Source organism: Gymnodraco acuticeps, unplaced genomic scaffold (genome assembly GCF_902827175.1).
Source record: "Gymnodraco acuticeps unplaced genomic scaffold, fGymAcu1.1, whole genome shotgun sequence".
Lineage (NCBI taxonomy): Eukaryota > Metazoa > Chordata > Actinopteri > Perciformes > Bathydraconidae > Gymnodraco > Gymnodraco acuticeps.
The window spans coordinates 1-25,180 of record NW_022991200.1 but is presented as its reverse complement, the minus strand read 5'-3'; the positions used below and the strand labels follow the sequence as shown (position 1 = coordinate 25,180).

General features: G+C 47.8%; 1 protein-coding gene across 1 annotated transcript; it reads left to right on the top strand.

Moving 5' to 3' along the window:
* Nucleotides 1–1,410: 1,410 nt before the first annotated feature.
* LOC117561262 (stabilin-2-like) lies at nt 1,411–24,422 on the top strand (the record flags this gene model as incomplete). The annotated part of the gene is given in 18 exon segments (XM_034238552.1): nt 1,411–1,560; nt 1,639–1,701; nt 1,786–1,884; nt 2,028–2,223; nt 10,206–10,301; nt 10,402–10,459; nt 10,525–10,598; nt 10,721–10,846; nt 10,995–11,068; nt 11,178–11,249; nt 12,783–12,902; nt 12,985–13,029; nt 14,907–14,999; nt 20,830–20,985; nt 21,519–21,644; nt 21,732–21,791; nt 21,897–22,073; nt 24,333–24,422. Coding segments are annotated over 18 exon segments (1,776 nt in total), but the record flags the coding sequence as incomplete, so codon positions are not given.
* Between the last annotated feature and the right edge of the window lie 758 nt (nt 24,423–25,180).

The window sequence follows — 25,180 nt, the reverse complement described above, 5'->3', positions numbered from 1 at the left end:
TCACACTCTATGATCAATATCACACTCTCTGATCAATATCACACTCTCTGATCAATATCACACTATCTGATCAATATCACACTCTATGATCAATATCACACTCTCTGATCAATATCACACTCTCTGATCAATATCACACTCTCTGATCACTCTCTCTGATCACACTCTCTGATCACACTCTCTGATCAATATCATACTCTCTGATCAATATCACACTATCTGATCAATATCACACTCTATGATCAATATCACACTCTCTGATCAATATCACACTCTCTGATCAATATCACACTCTCTGATCAATATCATACTCTCTGATCAATATCACACTATCTGATCAATATCACACTCTATGATCAATATCACACTCTCTGATCAATATCACACTCTCTGATCAATATCACACTCTCTGATCAATATCATACTCTCTGATCAATATCACACTCTCTGATCAATATCACACTCTCTGATCAATATCACACTCTCTGATCAATATCACACTCTCTGATCAATATCACACTCTATCTGATCAATATCACACTCTATGATCAATATCATACTCTCTGATCAATATCACGCTCTCTGATCAATATCACACTCTATGATCAATATCATACTCTCTGATCAATATCACACTCTCTGATCAATATCACACTCTATCTGATCAATATCACGCTCTCTGATCAATATCACACTCTCTGATCAATATCACCCTCTCTGATCAATATCACACTATCTGATCAATATCATGCTCTCTGATCAATATCACACTCTATGATCAATATCACACTCTATGATCAATATCATACTCTCTGATCAATATCACACTCTATGATCAATATCACGCTCTCTGATCAATATCACACTCTCTGATCAATATCACACTCTCTGATCAATATCACACTCTATGATCAATATCACACTCTATGATCAATATCATACTCTCTGATCAATATCACACTCTATGATCAATATCACACTCTATGATCAATATCACACTCTCTGATCAATATCACACTCTCTGATCAATATCACACTCTCTGATCAATATCACACTCTATGATCAATATCATACTCTCTGATCAATATCACACTCTATGATCAATATCACACTCTATGATCAATATCACACTCTCTGATCAATATCACACTCTCTGATCAATATCACACTCTCTGATCAATATCACACTCTATGATCAATATCATACTCTCTGATCAATATCACACTCTATGATCAATATCATACTCTATGATCCTGAGTCAGCATTATGAGTCCTGAACCCTGTGATGAGTCACTTCCTGTAATGAGTAACTTCCTGTAATGAGTAACTTCCTGTAATGAGTCACTTCCTGTAATGAGTAACTTCCTGTAATGAGTCACTTCCTGTAATGAGTCACTTCCTGTGATGAGTCACTTCCTGTGTCCTGCAGCTGTTTGTTAACGAGGCCCAGCTAGACTCCTCTAACCTCCTGAGCTCTAACGGGGTGATTCACGGCGTGTCGGCCGTTATGATCATCAACAGGAACCGCTGCGACGACGCCTCCTTCACCAGATCCCCCGTAAGACCTCTCACATCAAACTGCATTATTATTATTATTGTTAATATCTAAACACACATGACTTCCTGTCCTCTGCAGGGGAGCTGCGTGGACTGCCTGTTCCCTCAGGGGAAGATCTGCCCCAACGCCACGCGCCCAGACGTGAGGAATAACACATTTCATCACTTTCAGTTGCAGGAAAGAGATATGTGATGTTAACCGTGATGCACTTCCTGCTTCCTGCAGCCGTCGATGCGCAGCAGGAAGTGCATGTTCACCCGCATGTTCGAGGGCGAGCGGCTGCTGACCATCGGCTGCAGAGCCACCTGCCTGCAGGAGAACAGGGTGAGACATATCAGAAATACTATCAATTATAAATACTATAGATAAATAATTAAAAAGTCATTACAAATATAAAAATAACAAATATTATAAAATAGAAATGATAAAAATGATAAATATAGCACTGTCCCCCCCCTGCTGGCCAGGTGCGGCGCTGCTGCTCCGGGTTCTTCGGGCCTCACTGTGAGTCCTGCCCGGGTCCAGCGGGTCGGTCCTGCTCCTCTAACGGGTTCTGCTCGGACGGAGCCAGCGGCGCCGGAAACTGCAGCTGCAACCCGGGCTTCAGAGGCACCGCCTGCGAGACCTGCAGCGCCGGGAAGTACGGCGTGCACTGCGACCAGGGTACATATATATATATATATACAGATATAAATATATATCTGTATATATACTGAACAAAAATATAAACGCAACACTTTTGTTTTTGCTCCCATTGTTCATGAGATGAACTCAAAGATCTAAAACATTTTCTATAAACACAAAATAACCATTTCTCTCAAATATTGTTCACAAATCTGAAAAAATCTGTGATAGTGAGCACTTCTCCTTTGCCGAGATAATCCATCCCACCTCACAGGTGTGGCATATCAAGATGCTGATTAGACAGCATGATTATTGCACAGGTGTGCCTTAGGCTGGCCACAATAAAAGGCCACTCTGAAACGTGCAGTTTTGCTTTATTGGGGGGGTCTGGGGGGGGTCCGAAAACCAGTCAGTATCTGGTGTGAGGGGTAGGGGTAGGGTTAGGGTTAGGGAATGCTCCGGCATTGGGACAAAATTAACGATCACTCCGGTCATTGTACGTACTTCATCTCACTGGAATATTAACGGTCAGATTGAATACAACATCGACCCAATTTCTCCGGGCAATGACGGGAGAGTTTTGAAAGTGACAAAACACTGTTTTCACACATTTAAAAACACTTAAACAATTGAACAATGTTTACCCAGGATTCAGGCACCTTCCCTGGCTTGTAAAATGTGGTGATGCGCCCTGGAGGTACCATACTATTTAAAACATGTATACCCAGGATTCAATCACTTTTCCTGGCTTGCAAAGTGCTGTGAAGCAGCCTGTTCTCTGGGTGCAGTCTGGGTGTGCATGGAGGGGTTTAGTCCGAGTGAGGAGTGCTCAAGTGTGGGAGGATGTGTAAGGCAGAGGAGGGTAAAAAGTTAAAGTGTGAACCTCCAGCAGGGCAGGTGCTGCTGTGAATAAGGCCGATATGGATGTTGGTGTGCGGACAGTAAAGCACCACAAAATCCACCACCTTTAAGTGTCACCAGGGGCATGAGGTTCTGGAGGGTGTGAACATCTGTGTTTAGTCCGTGGCGGAGTGCTTAAGTCCGGGGATCCGGGGTCTCACGGTGTGCGAGGTTATGGAAGTATGCATGATTTTTGAAATTCTCGAAAAAACGGCTAAGTGCCAACGGAGGAGGGGCTACAAAAAGCTCAAGTCTTCGGCACTTCCGGCGGAAGCCCCGGAGATATTTGCACTCCCCCGTTGCATTTTATAACAGAGAAGGGAATCGAGACCTCCCTTCCTCCATCCAAAAAATTCATTCATCTTTTCCAAGCTACCATCTGCACGAAATCGGAAACCCGGTTTTTGAGAGCACTTAGAAAAAAACGGGCTATTTCACATGATGGGGAAATCATGGAGGAATGCATCCGCTACATGAGCACTTTGGATCGGATACAATTGTTGCCTGGAGGACCCCCAAACATGGTTCTTACCAAACTTTAAGTTTTTGAACTGGCCTCTGGAGGAATTCAAGGGGAGTTGTCACGGAATAATGAGACACTATTTTGAGATACAATTTCTCCATTTTCACCCCTTCCTCTGGTTCTCCCAAAAGATAACTTAGAGTTTTCTGACTCTGGAGGAATGTAAGGAGAGTTGTCAGGGGACTCTATCCGCCTTAAGAGACACTATTTTGGGATAACATTTCTCCATTTTCACTCCTTCCTCTGGTTCTCCCAAAAGATAACAGAGTATTTTCCTGATTTCTCACTGATCAAATGAAAAACGCGACCCGCCATCGGAGGGCCTCCGCCGGCCCGGCCTCGTGCCGGTGCTCTGTCGGTTCCTCCGAACTGCGGGTTCGACTCTGATGGCCGGGAGGGTGTGCTGCGTGGGGGAATTGACGGAAGCGCACCACCAGGAGTGGAACCTGCGGCTTAATTTGACTCAATACGGGCAACCTCATCCAGCCCGGACACGGAAAGGATTGACAGACCATTTTCTAGCTGACACTGCTTCTAATAATACTTTATGATGTGCTGACAGCCAGTCCACCACACAATAAACAAAAACGGCTGTCTGATACCCTGGATGAAAGTACCCTCTCTAAGTGCACTATGTCTCGGATATATCTGATGCCTGGAGACCCCCCCAGCCTGGTTCTTAACTTTAAGTCCAAACTGGTCTCTGGAGGAATGCAAGGGGAGTCGAAAGGGGACTCTTCTCGCTGCTAGTCTTGTCAAAATTGAGGGGTGTGTTTGAGGGGAGGGCCCTGGCTGTTTCGGCAGCCTCCGCTCCTCTCTTCTCTCCCTCCCCGAGACCAGCTCGTGCTCCCGCTGTAAAAGGCAGGTGCGCGGGCACCCACTGCCACTCACTCTGAGCCTGGCTCCCGAGCAGCACGTTCTCCCCGGCAGTCCGCCAGCAGATGAAAAACACCCACCTCTCCGACTCTTCCGAGGGACGAGGGAACCGCGCGGGGGGGGTCTGCTGGAGGCTCCTGCCGGGTGCTCCGTCCTGCGTTTCACCGGGACCCGGCTCCAACACTCGGAACTCTGACTCCATCGCGGTGTGGCGGCCTCGCCCTGGCCGTCCACCGTGCGCCCTCCGGGTACCTGACTCCCCTGCCTCCTCCGGGGGCAGGTGTGAGGGGTTCAATGCCTCCTCCCCCCGCTGCGGCGAATGCCGGAGCAGGATGGAGCGCCCGGAGGTACTGTTGTCCCCATGTTACCATGTTGTCTGGAGGATAGGACAGATGACATACTCTCTACCCGGGTTACAAGTCACTATTTTCGGACCCTTTCTTTGCGTTACCCCTGTTCTATCACTCTTTCCTCCTTTGACCATAAAACGTGTTTCCTGCTGGGGTACTGCCTGGTTCCGGGGCACCCCAAACCCTCTCATGGTCGGGGCACCATGAATTGATGCATCGGACCCAATGTTGCCATCACCAGCCCCGCGTTGGTGCGGAGGTGGGACCATTTAGCCAAGTGGTAACCCAAGTCCTCCCTTGGTCCGTGTACCAGGCATTGAAGCATCAAACCCATTGTTGCAATCACCGGTTACGCTAACACATATAAACGGAGAAACACAACATAATTTAAATACAATTCACTGTGTCTGTTTCAGTAAGGATGTCGTCCGAATGCCCGGTGTGCAGACTCTTCTATCTGGCTTTGAACAAGCACCTTAAGCAGAAACATGCAGTGCGGAACTTGGAGGAAAGAGGCATCATTCTTAAAATGGCTAGTGGCAGAATAAATGTTCGGACCAAACCCTGTCCCATCACAGGGTGTTCGTATGCTGGGAATAAACTGGACCGTCATGTGACTCATGGCCACCCTGAGTTATCCTGAGATGAAGCACATCAGGTCCTGGCAAGGCTGAAGCATAGTGTGGCCCTGCAGTTGCTCCATGACCTCAGAGAGACTAATCCCATCATTGGAATGGCTACATCATTGGATATAGACAATGAGGAGGAATACCCAGTGCACCCTCCACCCTTCTCCCCACATACTGAGTGTGACGAAGAGGACTGCAGGCAGGTGATGCTGGAAAATGTGGCATTGAGGGCTCAGAAGGATGCCCTCATTGATGAGGTGAAGACCCTGCGCTCCAGGCTGAAAAAGGGGCTAAAACCCAGGCAGCAGAGTGCCACTGCTGCTGTGCTTGAGGAAGAGGAAGAAAGTATACAATTTAAGGGCCTGGCAATCTCAAGTACCTCCGGCATAAACACAGCAGCCTCCGGTAGTCAGACCCCTCTCAAGACCCCGGTCAAGACTGTCATACGGTCTCCAGCAGCCTCCGGTAGTGAGACCCCTCTCAAGACCCCGGTCAAGACTGTCATGCGGTCTCCAGCAGCTTCCGGTAGTCAGACCCCTCTCAAGACCCCGGTCAAGACTGTCATGCGGTCTCCAGCAGCCTCCGGTAGTCAGATCCTTCTCAAGACCCCGATCAAGACTGTCATGCGGCCCCCAGCAGCCTCCTGTAATGAGGACTGGCCCTCTCCTCACTGGTCCACTGGGAAGGGACGGGGGAATACCATGCGTGAAATCACATTGCCTCAAAGCATGGAGACGTACATTCAGACATACAGGCATCATTGTGAGGGTGTCGCACCGACAGTAAAACGGAAAGAAAATTGTCTGTCCAAGGTCAGCCGGATAAAGAACTTCCTCGTATTCATGGCCCATGGTGTTAACCGGCTGTCAGACTGGCTGTTCCTAAAAGACACGGAGAGGGTCCGTGGCTGGAGCGAGTATATTGTAAAGTCGGGCCGGGCAGTCACAACATCGCTGTTGTTCCTGAAGAATGTGAACCATTTCCTGAGGTACTTGTCTGAGTCAAAGCTCCGGGGGTGCAGGCTCACCCAGTCTGATATGACCCACATCATCAGAGAGGTGAAAGCCAACATAAACGACTTGAAAAAGTCTGTCACTGTCCACCAGTTCAAGATGAAGAGAAACAAGCTGGATCATCTGCCGAGCCAGGCGGAGCTTCTCGCCGCCATGGCGGCCGCTGAGAAACGCATCCCTGATCTCCTTGACCTGATGGCTTGCAATCCGACCACAATCACGCAGTACCTGCTATATGGCTATCTAACCCTCCATTGGAGCCTCCTGTATGGCCACCGTCCGGGTGTGTACGCAAACATGACCAACACTGAGGTGTTAGAGGCGGACATAAGGGGCACTGCTGAGCGCTACATCATCCATGTGCAGGATCACAAGACTGCCAAGACATTTGGCGAAGCACAGCTGGTGCTTACAGTAAAGGAGTTTAGCTGGGTCATGCGGTGGATGGGGATAAAAGAGGGCTTGTCGGGTCCTCAGAATGAATTCTTCCTTTTCACAACGGGGAAGCACGCCTCCAAGAACCTGAACGCTCACTTGAAGAGGGCTTGGGCTGATGCTGGGCTAGAAACAGCCGTCACCTTCACAATCCTGCGCACTGCCCTGGCTGACAATATCAAGAACCAAGATCCAGAAAGCAGGTCTATTCTCGCCAGGTTTATGTGTCACGACGTAAGCACTGCAGACCGGTTCTACGCGAATACGCCTGGAATAAAGGAGGGATTGAAAATCCGCTCCATGTTCAGGGCGGCAGCAGCAGCAGCATCATCGGAAGGAGTTCTACCGCCGTCAGATACCTCCGAAGAGGACTCAGAGGCGGATAGCAGCGATACCTCTTCTTCAGGGCCGGTTGATACTCCTGATGTGGGGGCAGGGGCCGTGGACTCAGCCTGTTTCCCTCGGTGCACCGTACAAGTTAGACGGCTAATATGGTCATGTGTTTATCATGTTTTTATTATGTTTATTATGCATATTGTGTATACTGTTTTTGTAAAAATAATGTGATAATTAAATAAATAAATAAACATTTTAATAACGTTTAAGGTTCCCAGGGGTTGATACAGTGCCAGGTATCAGACTATTTAAACAGAGTTTACCCAGGATTCAGACACCTTCCCTGGCTTGTAAAATGTGGTGATGCGCCCTGGAGGTATCAGAATATTTAAAACAACTTTTCCCGCCTTTGAAACACTTATTCCTGGGTTTTAGCCTGTCCTTTTGCAAGATATGATTTAACATTGAAGCTCTCCTGGAAATTGACATATTCTGTCCATCTCCAGGAGAGCTTCAATGTTAAATGATATCTTGCAAAATGACAGGCTAAAAATCTCTTCCAAACGTTTAAAAACACTTCCCCCGACAATTTAAACATCATTTCTGGCTTGTAAAGTGCAGTGATAGTATCAGACTATTTAAAGGGTTACCAGGGCGATGAGAACATCCTCCACAGGAGGGTGGGTGGTGCTGTGAATAAGGACGAATATGGATGCCGATGGGCGGACTATAAAGCACCGCAAACTCCACCCCCCCTTTAAGGTTCCCAAGGGCACGAGGTTATTGAGGGTGTGATCATCTGGGTTTAGTCCGTAGGGGAGTGCTTAAGTTCGGGGGCCCGGGGACCCAAGGTGCGCGAGGTTATGGAAGTACGCAGTCAGGGAGAGATGCTGGAGCTGCTTAGTCCGTCATTTGGGGGTCTTGGAGGGGCCACAGAGAGGTGGTTTTCGCGCTCTGTCTCCTGGTAGTGTAAAATAGCCTGTTTGCTCATGTGAGGGAGCAATGCTGGAGCTGCTTAGTCCGTCATTTGGGGCTCTGTGAGATGCTGGAGCTGCTTAGTCCGTCATTTGGGGCTCTTGGAGCGGCCACAGAGAGGTGCTTTTCCCAGTGTATTTCATGGAAGTCTGCCATAGCCTGTTTGCTCATGTAAGGAAAAGGTCTGCCTTATGGACAGAGTTAACATGGGACTTGTCCTTCAAATGTACACATGTCCGCACAATGGAAATGTGATGTCAACTTCCAATGCAAAGTCCCTGCCACCGGCAGGACACATTTGACCAACTGTAAACCAACACTTTGGGGTGCTCTATGCATGTGTCTGAGGGTAAAATAATCATCATTCTGTATATTAATATGTTTGTCAATATCATGGACATTTCCTTTTAAATTGGGGTCCATGAAGCTGACACAAGATACCCGCAGATAAGCACTCATCTCGGACTAAAATCCTCAATGCATAGCAGTTTTAATGGCATTTGTGTTATTCAGTGTTACCAGGGGCACGAACTTCTGACCGGTGTTCCCTCTTGGTTTAGTCCGTGGGGGAGTGCTTAAGTGTGGGTACACAGGTTCGCCTGGTGCACAAGGTTATGGAGGTGGGGGTCTTGCTGGTGCTCAAGTGTCCATATACGTCACCCCATATTCACATAACTTTTACCCGCCTTAAGAGACACTATTTTGGGGTACAATTTATCCATTTTCACCCCTTTTTTCTGGTTCTTCCAAAAGTTAACTTAGACTTTTTCTGACTCTGGAGGAATGTAACGGGAGTTGTCAGGGGACTATATCCGCCTTAAGAGACACTATTTTGGGGTACATTTTTATCCATTTTCACCCTTTTCTCTGGTTCTTCCAAAAGTTAACTTAGACTTTTTCTGACCCATGTGCATCACCCTGGATCTCTGCCTATGTGCCTGTGAAATGCTGCTCTCTCCTTCTGTTCACATCACTTTTACCCAGCTTTCACACATTATTCCTGGGTAATTAAACCAGTTTAATGCACTTTTTAACACTGACATACCCAGGATTCAAGCTTCTTTCCTGGGTTACATAGTGCTGTGAAGCAGCCTGTCCTCTGGGTGGTGGGAGAGCGAGGTGCTGGAAGGAGCTCTCTGTCTGGGTCACAGCCTGCTGCTGGTCTCTCCCCCCCTGTATTCACATAACTTTTACCCAGCTTTCACACACTTATTGCTGGGTAAGAAAGCCATGTGCATGACCCTGGATCTCTGCCTGTGTGAGTGTGGGACCCTGCTTACAGTCCGTTGTTTGGGGCTCTGTCACTTTGGGTAACCGCACCACTGTCAGACGTCTCCTGAGAATGGACGTCCATTCTCTCTAAATAGGGTTAGGTTGGGGAAGAGCGCAGGGCTCCGGAGGAGTTAAAAACCGAGGCTCTGGTTAGGTTAACCCTACCCCTAACCCTACCCCTAATCCTACCCCTCACACCAGATACTGCCTGGTTTTCGGACCCCCCCCAGACCCCCCCAATAAAGCAAAACTGCACGTTTCAGAGTGGCCTTTTATTGTGGCCAGCCTAAGGCACACCTGTGCAATAATCATGCTGTCTAATCAGCATCTTGATATGCCACACCTGTGAGGTGGGATGGATTATCTCGGCAAAGGAGAAGTGCTCACTATCACAGACTTTTTCAGATTTGTGAACAATATTTGAGAGAAATGGTTATTTTGTGTTTATAGAAAATGTTTTAGATCTTTGAGTTCATCTCATGAAAAATGGGAGCAAAAACAAAAGTGTTGCATTTATATTTTTATTCAGTGTATATATATACATATATATATTTATATATATGTGTGTGTGTGTGTTTGTGTGTGTGTGCGCGCGTGTGTGTGCGTGCGTGTGTTTGTGTGCGTGCGTGTGCATGTGTGTGCGTGCGTGTGTGTGTGTCTGTGCGTGCGTGTGCATGTGTGTGTGCGTGCGTGTGTGTGCGTGTGTGTGCAGAGTGTGTGTGTGTGCATGGCCGCTGCTCTGAGGGTCTGCAGGGAGACGGCAGCTGTGAGTGTGACGTCGGCTGGAGAGGAGTCCTCTGTGACCAGAGTGAGACTTTATTGTTACTCTTATAATTTCTCATTGTTTTATAATTTCATTACAATAATTGTAATTATTTTCTCATGATTCGAAATGCTATGTATTTCAGAGATAGAGTCGTCAGCTGAGGATCTGTGTGGAGCCCTGAAGTGTCACACCAGCGCCAAGTAAGGGACATATAAAAGTGATTTCATATCAAAAGACTGATAAATAAATTCCTTATCTTCCTCAGCTGTGTGATCAGATCCTCGTCGCCTCAGTGCCTCTGCGCTGCCGGATTCACGGGGAACGGCACTTCCTGTTCAGGTGACAGGAAACAGGAAACAGTTTCTTCTTCTTCTGCAGTTTAAATTGAAGCTGATGAATATAAACCTGTATGTGTGTGTGTGTGTGTGTCTGTGCGTGTGTGTGTGCGTGTGTGTGTGCAGCGGTGGATGTGTGTGTGCAGGGTAACGGCGGCTGCAGTGTGTTGGCAGTGTGTAAGCGCACGCTGCCGGGCCAACGGGAGTGTGTGTGCACGGCCGGACACACCGGGGACGGGCTCGTGTGTGTCGGTAAATATTTTATATATTTTTTTGTTTATTATTTCTTTCATTATTATTATTATAACTGAAAATATTATTTTAGATTTTTTTCAATATTATTATTATTATTTTGGCATGGTGCGTTCGAGTGCTGTAGGATTTCTTGTGTTTCCCTCAGAAATAAACCCGTGCCTGCAGGGGAACGGAGGCTGTCACTCCGACGCAGAATGCTTCCACGCCGGGCCCAACAAGGTCCGACTCAATGCCACTATTACATGGTTACAATTATATAACATGTATTTAAGTTTTATATTATTATTATTGTTATTATTTTTATTTGTTTTGTTGTTTTTCTCTCCAGACTTCCTGTGTCTGCAGTAAAGGTTTCAAAGGGGACGGACAAACCTGTGAGATGATCAACCTGTGCAAAAAGGTAACGGTGGTGCGTTCAGGTGCTCATAATGTTCTGTGTTTCAGAGGAACGGGGGCTGCCACCAGTCCGTGGTGCGTTCAGGTGCTCATAATGTTCTGTGTTTCAGAGGAATGGGGGGCTGCCACCAGTCCGTGGTGCGTTCAGGTGTTCATAATGTTCTGTGTTTCAGAGGAACGGGGGCTGCCACCAGTCCGTGGTACGTTCAGGTGCTCATAATGTTCTGTGTTTCAGAGGATCGGGGGCTGCCACCAGTCCGTGGTGCGTTCAGGTGCTCATAATGTTCTGTGTTTCAGAGGAACGGGGGCTGCCACCAGTCCGTGGTGCGTTCAGGTGTTCATAATGTTCTGTGTTTCAGAGGAACGGGGGCTGCCACCAGTCCGTGGTACGTTCAGGTGCTCATAATGTTCTGTGTTTCAGAGGATCGGGGGCTGCCACCAGTCCGTGGTGCGTTCAGGTGCTCATAATGTTCTGTGTTTCAGAGGAACGGGGGCTGCCACCAGTCCGTGGTACGTTCAGGTGCTCATAATGTTCTGTGTTTCAGAGGATCGGGGGCTGCCACCAGTCCGTGGTGCGTTCAGGTGCTCATAATGTTCTGTGTTTCAGAGGAACGGGGGCTGCCACCAGTCCGTGGTGCGTTGAGGTGTTCATAATGTTCTGTGTTTCAGAGGAACGGGGGCTGCCACCAGTCCGTGGTGCGTTCAGGTGTTCATAATGTTCTGTGTTTCAGAGGAACGGGGGCTGCCACCAGTCCGTGGTGCGTTCAGGTGTTCATAATATTCTGTGTTTCAGAGGAACGGGGGCTGCCACCAGTCCGTGGTGCATTCAGGTGTTCATAATGTTCTGTGTTTCAGAGGAACGGGGGCTGCCACCAGTCCGTGGTGCGTTCAGGTGCTCATAATGTTCTGTGTTTCAGAGGAACGGGGGCTGCCACCAGTCCGTGGTGCGTTCAGGTGCTCATAATGTTCTGTGTTTCAGAGGAACGGGGGCTGCCACCAGTCCGTGGTGCGTTCAAGTGCTCATAATGTTCTTTGTTTCAGAGGAACGGGGGCTGCCACCAGTCCGTGGTGCGTTCAGGTGTTCATCATGTTCTGTGTTTCAGAGGAACGGGGGCTGGCCCCAGTCCGTGGTGCGGTCAGGTGTTCATCATGTTCTGTGTTTCAGAGGAACGGGGGCTGCCACCAGTCCGTGGTGCGTTCAGGTACTCATAATGTTCTGTGTTTCAGAGGAACGGGGGCTGCCACCAGTCCGTGGTGCGTTCAGGTGCTCATAATGTTCTGTGTTTCAGAGGAACGGGGGCTGCCACCAGTCCGTGGTGCGTTCAAGTGCTCATAATGTTCTTTGTTTCAGAGGAACGGGGGCTGCCACCAGTCCGTGGTGCGTTCAGGTGTTCATCATGTTCTGTGTTTCAGAGGAACGGGGGCTGGCCCCAGTCCGTGGTGCGGTCAGGTTTTCATCATGTTCTGTGTTTCAGAGGAACGGGGGCTGCCACCAGTCCGTGGTGCGTTCAGGTGCTCATAATGTTCTGTGTTTCAGAGGAACGGGGGCTGCCACCAGTCGGCTCGCTGCAACACGACGGGCCCAGGGGTCCGAAGCTGCTCCTGCTACAACAACTTTGTTGGGGACGGGATCAGCTGCAGGGGCACGGTTGCCCGGGTACAAAATATCATTATATATATATTAATGTATATTATATATATGTATATACGTGTTAATAACAACAGGAAGTGTCTCTCAGGAGCTGCTGGCCAGGAAGCTGAGAGACTTCTACCTGAGTCTGATGGTGAGGGCTGGTGATTCACATTAAATATATATAATATGAATTAGGGCTGTGCGATTATGGCAAAAATCATAATCACGATTATTTGGTCAATAATTGATATCACGATTATTTTGACGATTATTCATTGACCATTTATTGAACTTTAAAACAAATAATATTTTACCAATAAAGAAGATCAATAAATGTGTTGGAGCGCACTTCCAAAACCATACTAAACATATATTATTAATATGATAAATAAAAATAAATTAGACCAAAATAAATTAAATCAAATATGTTGCAGTGCACTGTCAACCTACTGAAAACTCAACATTTTGGTAAAACATATTCAACATATTCCACTCAGTTAAACGTTGAAGGCTGGCCAACCGTCATGGTCCAGAAGTAACAGGAAATAAATGTTGAACTACAATTTAAGACCAAATAAAAATGTTTAGGCCACCATGGCAAATGCTGGTAGGGCTGCTGTCATCTCTTAAAGATTGTTCGCAAGAAACACCAGCCTGTTTACATGGTCTGGTTTCAGAGATGAGCGCAGGCAGGTGACAATATTGCCACCTGTACTGAAGACCCTCTCTGAAGAGGAACTTGTGGCAGTGCTGCCACATATGACACAGGAACAAAGAAAAGACTCTGAACCCTTTCTTTGCCATTATATAAAAATAGTGTTGCTACAAAAGTATAAATTAGGCTTCCTAATAAGACAACTCAGATCTGAAGCTACACAGTAATCTGCTGCAGCAACAGTGCAATAAAAAAGACAACATTAATAGAATCAAACCCATTTTTTGTTGCATTTTATTAGAGTATAAAAAGAAATGCCTTTAAAATAGGATGCAAGCAACACTAGTTTCTGAACTGATAGACTATAATCAATTTAAACAGAACAGATCTTAATGTTTGCATTCTTATACCATTTTGTACAATAATTATCATGAATACATTCAAACAAACTAAAACTTACAGCAGATTAATAACGGTATCCAAATTGAGTTTTTATTATATCAAAAACCTGTTGAAATGCTTCTGTTATTTTTACTGTCCCACAAAAGCGGGTCGCAGCCTCCAGGAAAGCTTCTTTCACAACTTTGCCGTCTTCGAAAGACTTCATGTGTTTCGCAAGAACACTGACTTTCAGGCCCCTCCCCTTTTGGAGCGTAGGGCAGAATTAGGAGGGAGTTCCGTCTCGTAGCGTTTGTGCACTGTTTTGAAATGCCGCTCCTAAACTACCCTTCTTCGATAAAGCCACGCTCGCATTGCAGATGAGACAGATGGACTTTGAATTGGAATATATACACAAATAATCATCCTCCCACTTGGAGTGAAAATTATATATTTTGGGCTTTTTTGCTTCTGCCATAATTGCGGTCTTGTGTGTGTGCGGACTGTCACTCCTGTTGACCATCCATGCTGTTGACACGACAACGTCAGCGAACTAGTGCACTGCTCACCAGCCACGCCCGGACACATGGGGTGAGGCCAGCCAATCACAAAGCTTTGATGCGTTCAAGTGCATTATTCTGGCACGGGAACATTATGTTATAGGACATTAACGATAAAACAGAATATTGTTGTTCTATTTTTAGACACATCTCGCGATCGACTGGGAATCTCCCCGCGACCCTTTTTTTTAACTAGTTGCTGCTCTTGTTCTGACATCTTCGCTTGCGCTGAACACTCACAACACATGTCACTCCCACGTGGCCGAGTGGGCTTTTAGGGAGCGGCGAAAGCGCACCCAGCAAAATAATCGTATTTTGTCAATTATGCTGTTTTCATAATCGTCGCAAGCCATAATCGTAATCGCGATTAAAATACGATTAATTGCACAGCCCTAATATGAATATGAATATATTAATAATATAACCCTGTTCCAGCTGACGGACATCCCTCTGAAGGGCCGCGGCCCGTTCACCGTGTTCGTTCCCAACAAAGAGGCGAACGCCGTGCTGAGAGCTGCCGGAGACAAGGTCAGTGTGTCTTACTTTACTGAATGACCCTGAAGGCATCGTTCACAGTTTTGTTATTGTTAGAAAAATCTCCCTGGTCCCCGGCTCAAGCTTCAGCCTCAGGATCCATGTATCTGTGATCGTCTCCAGAATGGAAGGAGTCATCACATACAGAGCATCTACTAGTTCCTGAACAGTGTCCTTCACATGCTGATATCAAGAGAGGGAGTTACACAGTCACAAGATGGAGGAATAGAAAGCAGTATTCAATGTTTACTTCAGATTAGCTCCACGTCAGAAATGAGCATGCTTGATGTCTCTCTCCATAGAGGCTGAATCATCATGTTAATCACATAGCTATCATCTGCCTCAAACAGTCCTGATGCTCTTCTAGGTAATCACACATCCTGTTCACAGCTACAGTTGATACCTTTGTTAGCATGCTACTCTCAGGTTGGAGGAGGACATTCAGGATTTTCAGTTATTGTACTGTCTATCCCCCGACAGTATGGGTCAAATCAAGATGGACGGAAACAACTCCTAGTTTTGATGATTTATTCAAATCCAAATAGTTTGTTAACCTTAGAAGAAAAAGGACAACAACAATACAACAATTAGGATCACACATATCACACATTAAATCACATTCAATAGAATAATCACACTTACTAGTGGCCTCTCCTAATTTCTCAATCTCAATGACATTAATTTATTTATCCCCTCTATTTATAACACATCAATAAACCCCGCGAATCTCCACCCAGATTTAAAGTACAGCTAGGGCATGTCCTCACCGTAACATCTCGGACTACTCCTTTCTCGTCGGGGGTCACGCCCTCAATCCGACCTAACCTGAACTGACCTCTCAGGGCATTCTGATCGGCCAACCAAACCAGGTCTCCTACCGCCACGTTTCGCACACTTCGATGCCATTTAGGTCGGATAAACAGGTTCGGCCCAGCTAGCTGGCTCCACTGCCTCCAAAACCTGTCCACTTCGCCCTGGATGACCCTCAGTCGCTTGTACGAGTAGGTTGAAAACTCAAACCCTTGCAAGTCTCCTCGGGGCCCCGCTCGACCTAGCAGCAGGGAATTGGGGGTGATGACCTGCAGGACATCCTCCTGGACTTGGCGTCGTTCGGCATCTCGTTAGCGAGATTAGCCGCCAGGTAGAGCAGGGTCTGGAATTCCAGTCCCGTGAGGCAGTCGCCTCCCCCGACGTTCCCCAACGCCTTCTTCACTATGCGGATGGCTGCTTCTGCTGCACTATTCCGATGAGGCGAATCGGCCGGGTGGAGAATCCAGGCCCACTCTGTGCCATTCCTTGCAGCCTTCCCCACGACTTCCTGCTGGTCCAATCGACTCAATAAGTCATGCAGGTCCTTTAAGGCATGTCTGGCCCCAACAACATGTGCCCCCTGGTCAGACCACACCTTCTTTGGATGACCTCTCAGTGACGTAAACCGCTGATAAGTCCCCAGGAAGCCCTCCGTGGACAGGTCCTCCACGATGTCTGCGTGCATAGACCGTGATGCCATGCAGCAGAACACCACGCCCCAGACCTTCAGCTTGGTCCTCCTTTTTGCCATGTCCCTCACCGTGTAGGGGCCAAACAGGTCTGCGGTGGTGTACTCAAAGGGTGTGGCAGGCTTTGTTCGCTCGGGGGGGAGGTCTCCCATCTTCTGCTGGCACATCTTTGCCCCCGCCTTGCGACAAGTGATGCAGACATCGACAATCCACTTGGCCACCCTCCGGCCCTGCACCACCCACGCCTTTGATCTCATCCTCAGAAGAGTACCAGCGAGTCCTTCATGATTTCACCAGGTTCACAACAGCAATGCTCCGAAACTTTCCTTCCGGTCTTCTCTCTGTCAAGACTGAAGCTTCTTCCCTTTCGGAGGTTTCTGGGGAACCGCCAACCTTAACTAGGGACTCCTCAGCCTCTGCGTCCTTTCCACTGATGTCGTCATGGATAGGGGTTTTGCTTGATTGGGCTCTGGTGAGTATTGCCGAGAATGCCTTTCTTTGAAGCTTGCCCACACTCTCTCTGGTACCAGTTGCCATCTCCGCGGCCGACTTCATGAGCCATTCTTCTAGCGGCCTCATCAGGAACTCTGATCCCCTCTGCCACTCTGAGCCCTCTCCCGGGTCTTCAGGAGTTGCTCCTCTTGTTACAAGGTCGGCGATGTTAAGTGGCCCTGGGATCCACCACCAGTCAGTTACTGGTCCGGCCTTCTGGATCTCGCCGACCCTGTTTGCAAAGAAAGTCTGATACCCGTAGCTCTCTCGCTGGATGGCTCCCAGGACCGTCTGACTGTCAACAAAGTGGAACCAGCGCTCCACCTCCAACCGTCCGTGCTTCTGCAAATACCCTTTTAACCGAGCTGCAAAGACCGCACCGCACATCTCAGCTTTGACTACGTCACCCTTTTGGTCGAGAGGTTGGCCTTGGCCTTGGCCTTTGACTCCACCAACCTGACCTCGACCCCTTGCTTTGACTCCTATCTCAGGTACATCACGGCACCGTATGCGTCATCGCTCCCGTCTGAAAACGTGACCCCCACGGTTTGCCTTTCCACCCGGATGGCGTGAGACTCCTGTGGAATTTGACCTTACTCAGCCTCACATAGTCCTCAAACAGCTTGATAGCATCTTCTCGGAGGTTCCCTGAGAGTGGGCTGTCCCAAGTCTCCTTTGTCAATCTTCCTCTCTCTGCCTCTTGGAAGGCCCTTCTGACGAGGATAGTCCCCTTCTGCTTTGCAGGCGTAACCAGGCCAATTGGATCATAGAGTCCACTAACTTGACTAAGTAGCTCCCTTCTAGTCAAAGGGTCAGGCGTTTCTGGTCTTACCTCCTCTTCACGAAGATTCAGTCCCACTCTCATCTTTTTCTTCTTTCTTGAGAAGTTGATCAAGGTCATCATGTAAAGTTGATCTTTGTCCACATGACACCCAATCCCCAGAGCCTTGTTGTCCTCGTCGCTTAACTGGTTCGGGAGTACCAGTGTCTTGACCCCTGGCTCTGCTACTGCTCCAGCTTGGACCTGCTCCGCAGTCCTCTGCCTCCCACTTTGGCCTGATCTGACCCATGGTTTGAGGGAGAAGCCTCCGGCGCTCAGGATCTCTTCTACCCCCTCTGTGATTTCCTCCAGTCTCTTTTGGTCATTGTGGGACGTTAAGATATCATCCACATAACTGTCCTCCTCCAGGACCATACGTTCTTCCACCATGTGCGAGAACCTGGGCAGCCGAGCAGTCTCCCTCATCGCCAACTGTGCGATGCACCCAGCGGGTTGGTCGCCAATATTTACCCTGGTGATGGCGTACTCATCGATGTCCTCTTCTGGGGTGTCTCTCCAGAGGAACCTGTGCAGGTGGACTTCGCGCTCTTTTAGCCAGACTGAGTTGCACATCTTTCGGATGTCTCTGCATGCTCTCCCGCCCTGAATCGGAGTAAGACCGATCTGATGGGGTTCAGCACATCTGGCCCCTTAAGCAGAAGGTCGTTCATGCTGACCCTCCTAAACTGTTGACTGCTGTTCCAGACCAGTCTCACTGGTGTCGTCACTGAGTGGGGGTTCGGCGCGACCATGTGCCTCACGTACCACACTGGTCCTCTCCAGCCGTCTATCATCTCCGTGGTGAGTTTTACCGCCGTGCCTCTCTCCACCATCTCGTAAATCTGACCTTTGTAGGTGGACTGCCACTCAGTTTCCTTCCTGAGCTGCTTCTCTGTTTTCAGGAAGGTGGCCTCCACTCCTCTTCTGTTGTTTGGAAGTGAGGCTGGGTCCTTGTAAGATGCAGATCCATGGGTAAGATGCGTCCCAGTGTGGAGTCAGGCAGTGTTCATCTTTGGCCATGTAGGACAGACCCTCTTTAATCACTTCCAGCTCCCTTTCTTCTGCCAGGGTAATTTCCTTTCCTCCTGGCTGGCATGTCCCGCAGCGACACCCACCACACCTGGGTTCACAGGCTGCACCGATGCTGTCCCACTTCCACCACTCGAGAACATCTCTCCTTGTTGCCCGTTGTATTCCTGCTCTCTACCTTTACTTCCTGAGTCAGACTCTTGGTCTCTTCTTCCCTCAGGATCTCAGGACTCTCGACTACTTCTCTGTACCCCACTGCAGCTGTCCTCATCGAGCGAGCAAAGTGCGTCTCGGACTGGTGCACAGCCACTTTTACATCCTCGAACAGACTGGGATGTGCTCTGGCCACGGTTTTACCCAGTGGGCCCTCCCATAAGACGAGGTCTCCAACTATCCTCAGTCTTTGTGGAGCGAGTCTCCCCTCTCTGTGACTGATGAGAAGCTCGACATGGTCTGGTCTCTTCAGTTCCTCCGTTGCAACCTCTTTAGCTGTTCAGGTCTGACGCTCCGATGCACTTTAGCGATCTCCTCCAGGCCATAACAAACCAGCTCGGGAGCCCTCACAGTACCTTTGAGGGTCTTGACTCTTACTCGCAGGAGGTACCTCTTCGTCTTGACTGTCACGGTTATTCCTCCAACTCCATGCACGACCAGAGTGACTTCTTCTCTGCTCAGATCGAGTGGCCTGTGTTCGTCGTCCATAACATACGCCTGCCCATACCATAACCCCACCACCACCATGGGCCACTCGATTCACAACATTACCCTACCCCTAACCCTACCCCTACCCCTCACACCAGATACTGACTGGTTTTTGGACCCCCCCAGACCCCCCCAATAAAGCAAAACTGCACGTTTCAGAGTGGCCTTTTATTGTGGCCAGCCTAAGGCACACCTGTGCAATAATCATGCTGTCTAATCAGCATCTTGATATGCCACACCTGTGAGGTGGGATGGATTATCTCGGCAAAGGAGAAGTGCTCACTATCACAGATTCTTTCAGATTTGTGAACAATATTTGAGAGAAATTGTTATTTTGTGTTTATAGAAAATGTTTTAGATCTTTGAGTTCAACAACAAAAGTGTTGCGTTTATATTTTTGTTCAGTGTAGTTAGCTTTATTTGCTGGCAACCTTCAGTCTGCTGGCTAGCTACTGCTTCATTTTCGCTATGCTACCGCTAGCTTCTTTGGCTAGATAGCGCTGAAAAATTGTCCATGTTACTCACCTGATCCGATCACGTTAGCTCCGCTAGCTTTGCTAGCCTCGGGCCTTCACTTTCCGCCGACCGTTGCGACCACAGGGTTTCCTTGTCGTCCGGTCGTCAGCTCGACTCACGGACCGGCGTTCCTCGGTGCTTCGCGAGCTCCGGTAGCTTCGCCAGCTTCGTTAGCTCTGCTCCGCTAGCTTCAAGTGTCCTTGCTAGCTTTGCTAGCCTTGGGCCTTCACTTCCCGCCGCTCGTTGCGACCACGGGCTATCCTGCTCGTCCGGTCGTGACTGTAGTCTACCTTCCTAGCTGTCTCTCGCCATCGGTTGAAACCTTTATCCCTCCCGATGCAGTTAGTTAACAACTGTACTGTCTATCCCCCGACAGTATGGGTGAAATCAAGATGGACGGAAACAACTCCTAGTTTTGATTATTTAATCAAATCCAAATAGGTTGTTAACCTTAGAAGAAGAAAAAGGACAACAATACAACAATTAGGATCACACATATCCCATACACATTAAATCACATTCAATATAATAATCACACTTACTAGTGGCCTCTCCTGATTCCTCAATCTCAATGACTTTAATTTATTTATCCCCTCTATTTATAACACATCAATAAACCCCGCGAATCTCCACCCAGATTTAAAGTCACACTCACATAAACTGAACCCCGTTAATTGAACCCTCATACACCCAGCACAAACCATGAGTTTACAGCACAGTTATTGTTATTGTTTTATCGTTGTTGTTTTCTTGCTGTTTCCTGCAGAAGCGTGCGATGACAGGCCCAGCGCACCGCGAGCTGTTAGCCTCAGTGCTGCGCAGCCACATCGTGATGTGTCACACGCTGCTGCCCGCCGACCTCGCCCGACCCCGAAACCTCACCTCGCTGTCGGGCACCGTGATGACCACCCGCAGCCAGGAGGTGACCAATCACAGAGCAGCCTGGATCTATGGAGCCATAACAGATTCATCATATCACTTGAACTCTAGTAGCCCTTACAAAAACTTGATTAGAATCCTTATTTAAAATAACCCAATCAGAGAGCAGAGTCTGGGCAAGGGGCGGGGCTAACACTAACAATCGATCGATCAAGTAGTCGTGAAAAATCTGTTTCTATGATCAGTTTCTATGAAGGTATTCTCACTTTCTAAAATGTGAACATGAATGAGAAATGCCTTCATTATAATCCCTTACCCAATCAGCTAGCTAATGCTAACGCTAGCGGCTCCTTTACTGACCATAATATTGGAAATCCTTACCTTTTTATTCTTGGAGAAATCAAACCCTGGTGACCGACTTTTTTTTCCGATGAACATATTTTTACTTTAGTGACCCTCTGATGAACATTAACATAATATGTATGCATTAATTATAACCCCAAATCAACCAGATAGACTGGAAGACCTCGGGACGTTTGAGGAATGAATGCTAACGTCCTCTATTGGTACTTTCAGGGCAGCATCTTCATCAACGATGCTAACGTGACGTACAGTAACGGCGTCAGTGTGAACGGGATCTTCCACGAGATCAGCAAGTTCCTGGTGTCTCCCATCCCGGTCGAGAATCTTCCCACCACTCTGGTCAGAACGTCAAACGGATGAAATGTATTTTTATTTTGTGGGATTCATTTCCTGTAAACTCACATTCTGGATGTTTCTGTGACGCAGCTGAACCTGACGGACGTAGCCGAGCATCATGGGTATAAAACCTTCTTCAAACTGCTGCAGGTGAGAAAATAACACGATGTCTAATGCTGGTGTTGATATCCTGTTGAGTCCTTCAGCTCTCATCTCTAAAGTCAGATAATGAATGCATGATTCTCCTGGTTTCAGGACTCCGGGCTGATGGACCTGCTTCAGGATCACAACTTTCAGCCGGTGACGCTCTTCATGCCTTCAGACAACGTCATGGCCGCCCTGCCGAAGGAGCAGAGGGACTTCCTGTTTCACCCAGACAACCGGGCCCAGCTGACTGAGTACCTGAAGTACCACATCCTGCAGGGCCGGAAGGTGAGCTAGAGCTAACTATACCCAAGGTACCAAGTCCATAAGGTGAGCCAGAACTAACTATACCCAAGGTACTAAGTCCAGAAGGTGAGCCAGAGCTAACTATACCCAAGGTACCAAGTCCATAAGGTGAGCCAGAACTAACTATACCCAAGGTACCAAGTCCAGAAGGTGAGCTAGAGCTAACTATACCCAAGGTACCAAGTCCATAAGGTGAGCCAGAACTAACAATACCCAAGGTACTAAGTCCAGAAGGTGAGCCAGAGCTAACTATACCCAAGGTACCAAGTCCAGAAGGTGAGCCAGAACTAACTATACCCAAAGTACCAAGTCCAGAAGGTGAGCCAGAGCTAACTATACCCAAGGTACTAAGTCCAGAAGGTGAGCCAGAGCTAACTATACCCAAGGTACTAAGTCCAGAAGGTGAGCCAGAACTAACTATACCCAAAGTACCAAGTCCAGAAGGTGAGCCAGAGCTAACTATACCCAAGGTACTAAGTCCAGAAGGTGAGCCAGAGCTAACTATACCCAAGGTACCAAGTCCAGAAGGTGAGCCAGAACTAACTAAACCCAAGGTACCAAGTCCAGAAGGTGAGCCAGAACTAACTATACCCAAGGTACCAAGTCCATAAGGTGAGCCTGAGCTAACTATACCCAAGGTACCAAGTCCAGAAGGTGAGCCAGAGCTAACTATACCCAAGGTACCAAGTCCAGAAGGTGAGCCAGAACTAACTAAACCCAAAGTACCAAGTCCAGAAGGTGAGCCAGAGCTAACTATACCCAAGGTACTAAGTCCAGAAGGTGAGCCAGAGCTAACTATACCCAAGGTACCAAGTCCAGAAGGTGAGCCAGAACTAACTATACCCAAGGTACTAAGTCCAGAAGGTGAGCCAGAGCTAACTATACCCAAGGTACCAAGTCCATAAGGTGAGCCAGAACTAACTATACCCAAGGTACCAAGTCCAGAAGGTGAGCCAGAGCTAACTATACCCAAGGTACCAAGTCCATAAGGTGAGCCAGAACTAACTATACCCAAGGTACCAAGTCCAGAAGGTGAGCCAGAGCTAACTATACCCAAGGTACCAAGTCCAGAAGGTGAGCCAGAGCTAACTATACCCAAGGTACCAAGTCCATAAGGTGAGCCAGAACTAACTATACCCAAGGTACCAAGTCCAGAAGGTGAGCCAGAGCTAACTATACCCAAGGTACCAAGTCCAGAAGGTGAGCCAGAACTAACTAAACCCAAGGTACCAAGTCCAGAAGGTGAGCCAGAACTAACTATACCCAAAGTACCAAGTCCAGAAGGTGAGCCAGAACTAACTAAACCCAAGGTACCAAGTCCAGAAGGTGAGCCAGAACTAACGAAACCCAAGGTACCAAGTCCAGAAGGTGAGCCAGAACTAACTATACCCAAGGTACCAAGTCCAGAAGGTGAGCCAGAACTAACTAAACCCAAGGTACCAAGTCCAGAAGGTGAGCCAGAACTAACTAAACCCAAAGTACCAAGTCCAGAAGGTGAGCCAGAACTAACTAAACCCAAGGTACCAAGTCCATAAGGTGAGCCAGAACTAACGAAACCCAAGGTACCAAGTCCATAAGGTGAGCCAGAACTAACTAAACCTGAGGTACTAAGTCCAGAAGGTGAGCCAGAACTAACTAAACCTGAGGTACTAAGTACAGAAGGTGAGCCAGAACTAACTAAACCCAAGTAACTAAGTCCCAGAAGGTGAGCCAGAACTAACTATACCCAAGGTACCAAGTCCAGAAGGTGAGCCAGAACTAACTATACCCAAGGTACTAAGTCCAGAAGGTGAGCCAGAACTAACTAAACCTGAGGTTCTAAGTCCAGAAGGTGAGCCAGAACTAACTAAACCTCAGGGACTAAGTCCAGAAGGTGAGCCAGAACTAACTAAACCTGAGGTACTAAGTCCAGAAGGTGAGCCGGAACTAACTAAACCTCAGGGACTAAGTCCAGAAGGTGAGCCAGAACTAACTAAACCTGAGATACTAAGTCCAGAAGGTGAGCCAGAACTAACTAAACCTGAGGGACTAAGTCCAGAAGGTTAGCCAGAACTAACTAAACCTGAGGTACTAAGTCCAGAAGGTGAGCCAGAACTAACTAAACCTGAGGGACTAAGTCCAGAAGGTGAGCCAGAACTAACTAAACCTGAGGGACTAAGTCCAGATGGTGAGCCAGAACTAACTAAACCTCAGGGACTGGAAGGTGAACAAGAACTCTAAATAAAGCATGTTTCCCCCCAGGTGTATGCTGAGGGTCTGATCCACCAGGAGGGGGTCCGGACTCTGCAGGGTTCCCCACTGTCCTTCACCTGCGGGGGGGCGGACGCCATGGTGAGTACAGCAGCAGGTAGTAAGGTGTAGAAGAAGAGGAAAGCAGAGAGAACTCTCCAGCTCATTTCATCTGCTGCCATCAGGGCGTAGATGTGCTCTATCTGCTCTCAAGACCAATCGCTTTTCATTCATCCCCTCTGCACTCAAACTTTAAAATCCTTGATAGGTTATTTCATTTGATTATTGATTTACTTACTTATTGTGATGCTATGAACTATTTTTGGTGTAAATTGGAAAGATCCACATCCAGGGGCGTTTGAGTGTTTTCTTCCTGTCTGTGTACATCAGGGGTTCCCAACCTTTATTGTGCCAATACAAAAAAATAGCGGACCGGTTGTCAATTTTCACTGATTTTAATATTTACTCACATGCAGCAGCAACAGAGGCTAATTGTATGTAACAGCCTGAACAAATACTAGAACAATATGCATCCAAAACATATTAACAACGTTTAAAAAAGAACCGGTGTCGTTTTTTGGTTTTTCGGATAACGAAAACAAAAAAAACCGACGTTATTCATTTTTAAACCAAAATGGGAAAACAGATAAATCAACGTTTTGGTTTTGTTTGTATGATTTACGGATAATCCAGTGATGGGAAAACGAGGAGAAGGCGCATTATGAAGGAGGTGTGTGTGGTGTGTGTGTGTGTGTGTGTGTGTGTTGTGTGTGTGTGTGTGTGTGTGTGTGTGTGTGTGTGTGGTGTGTGTGTGTGTGTGTGTGTGTGTGTGTGTGTCTGTGTGTGTGTGTGTGTGGTGT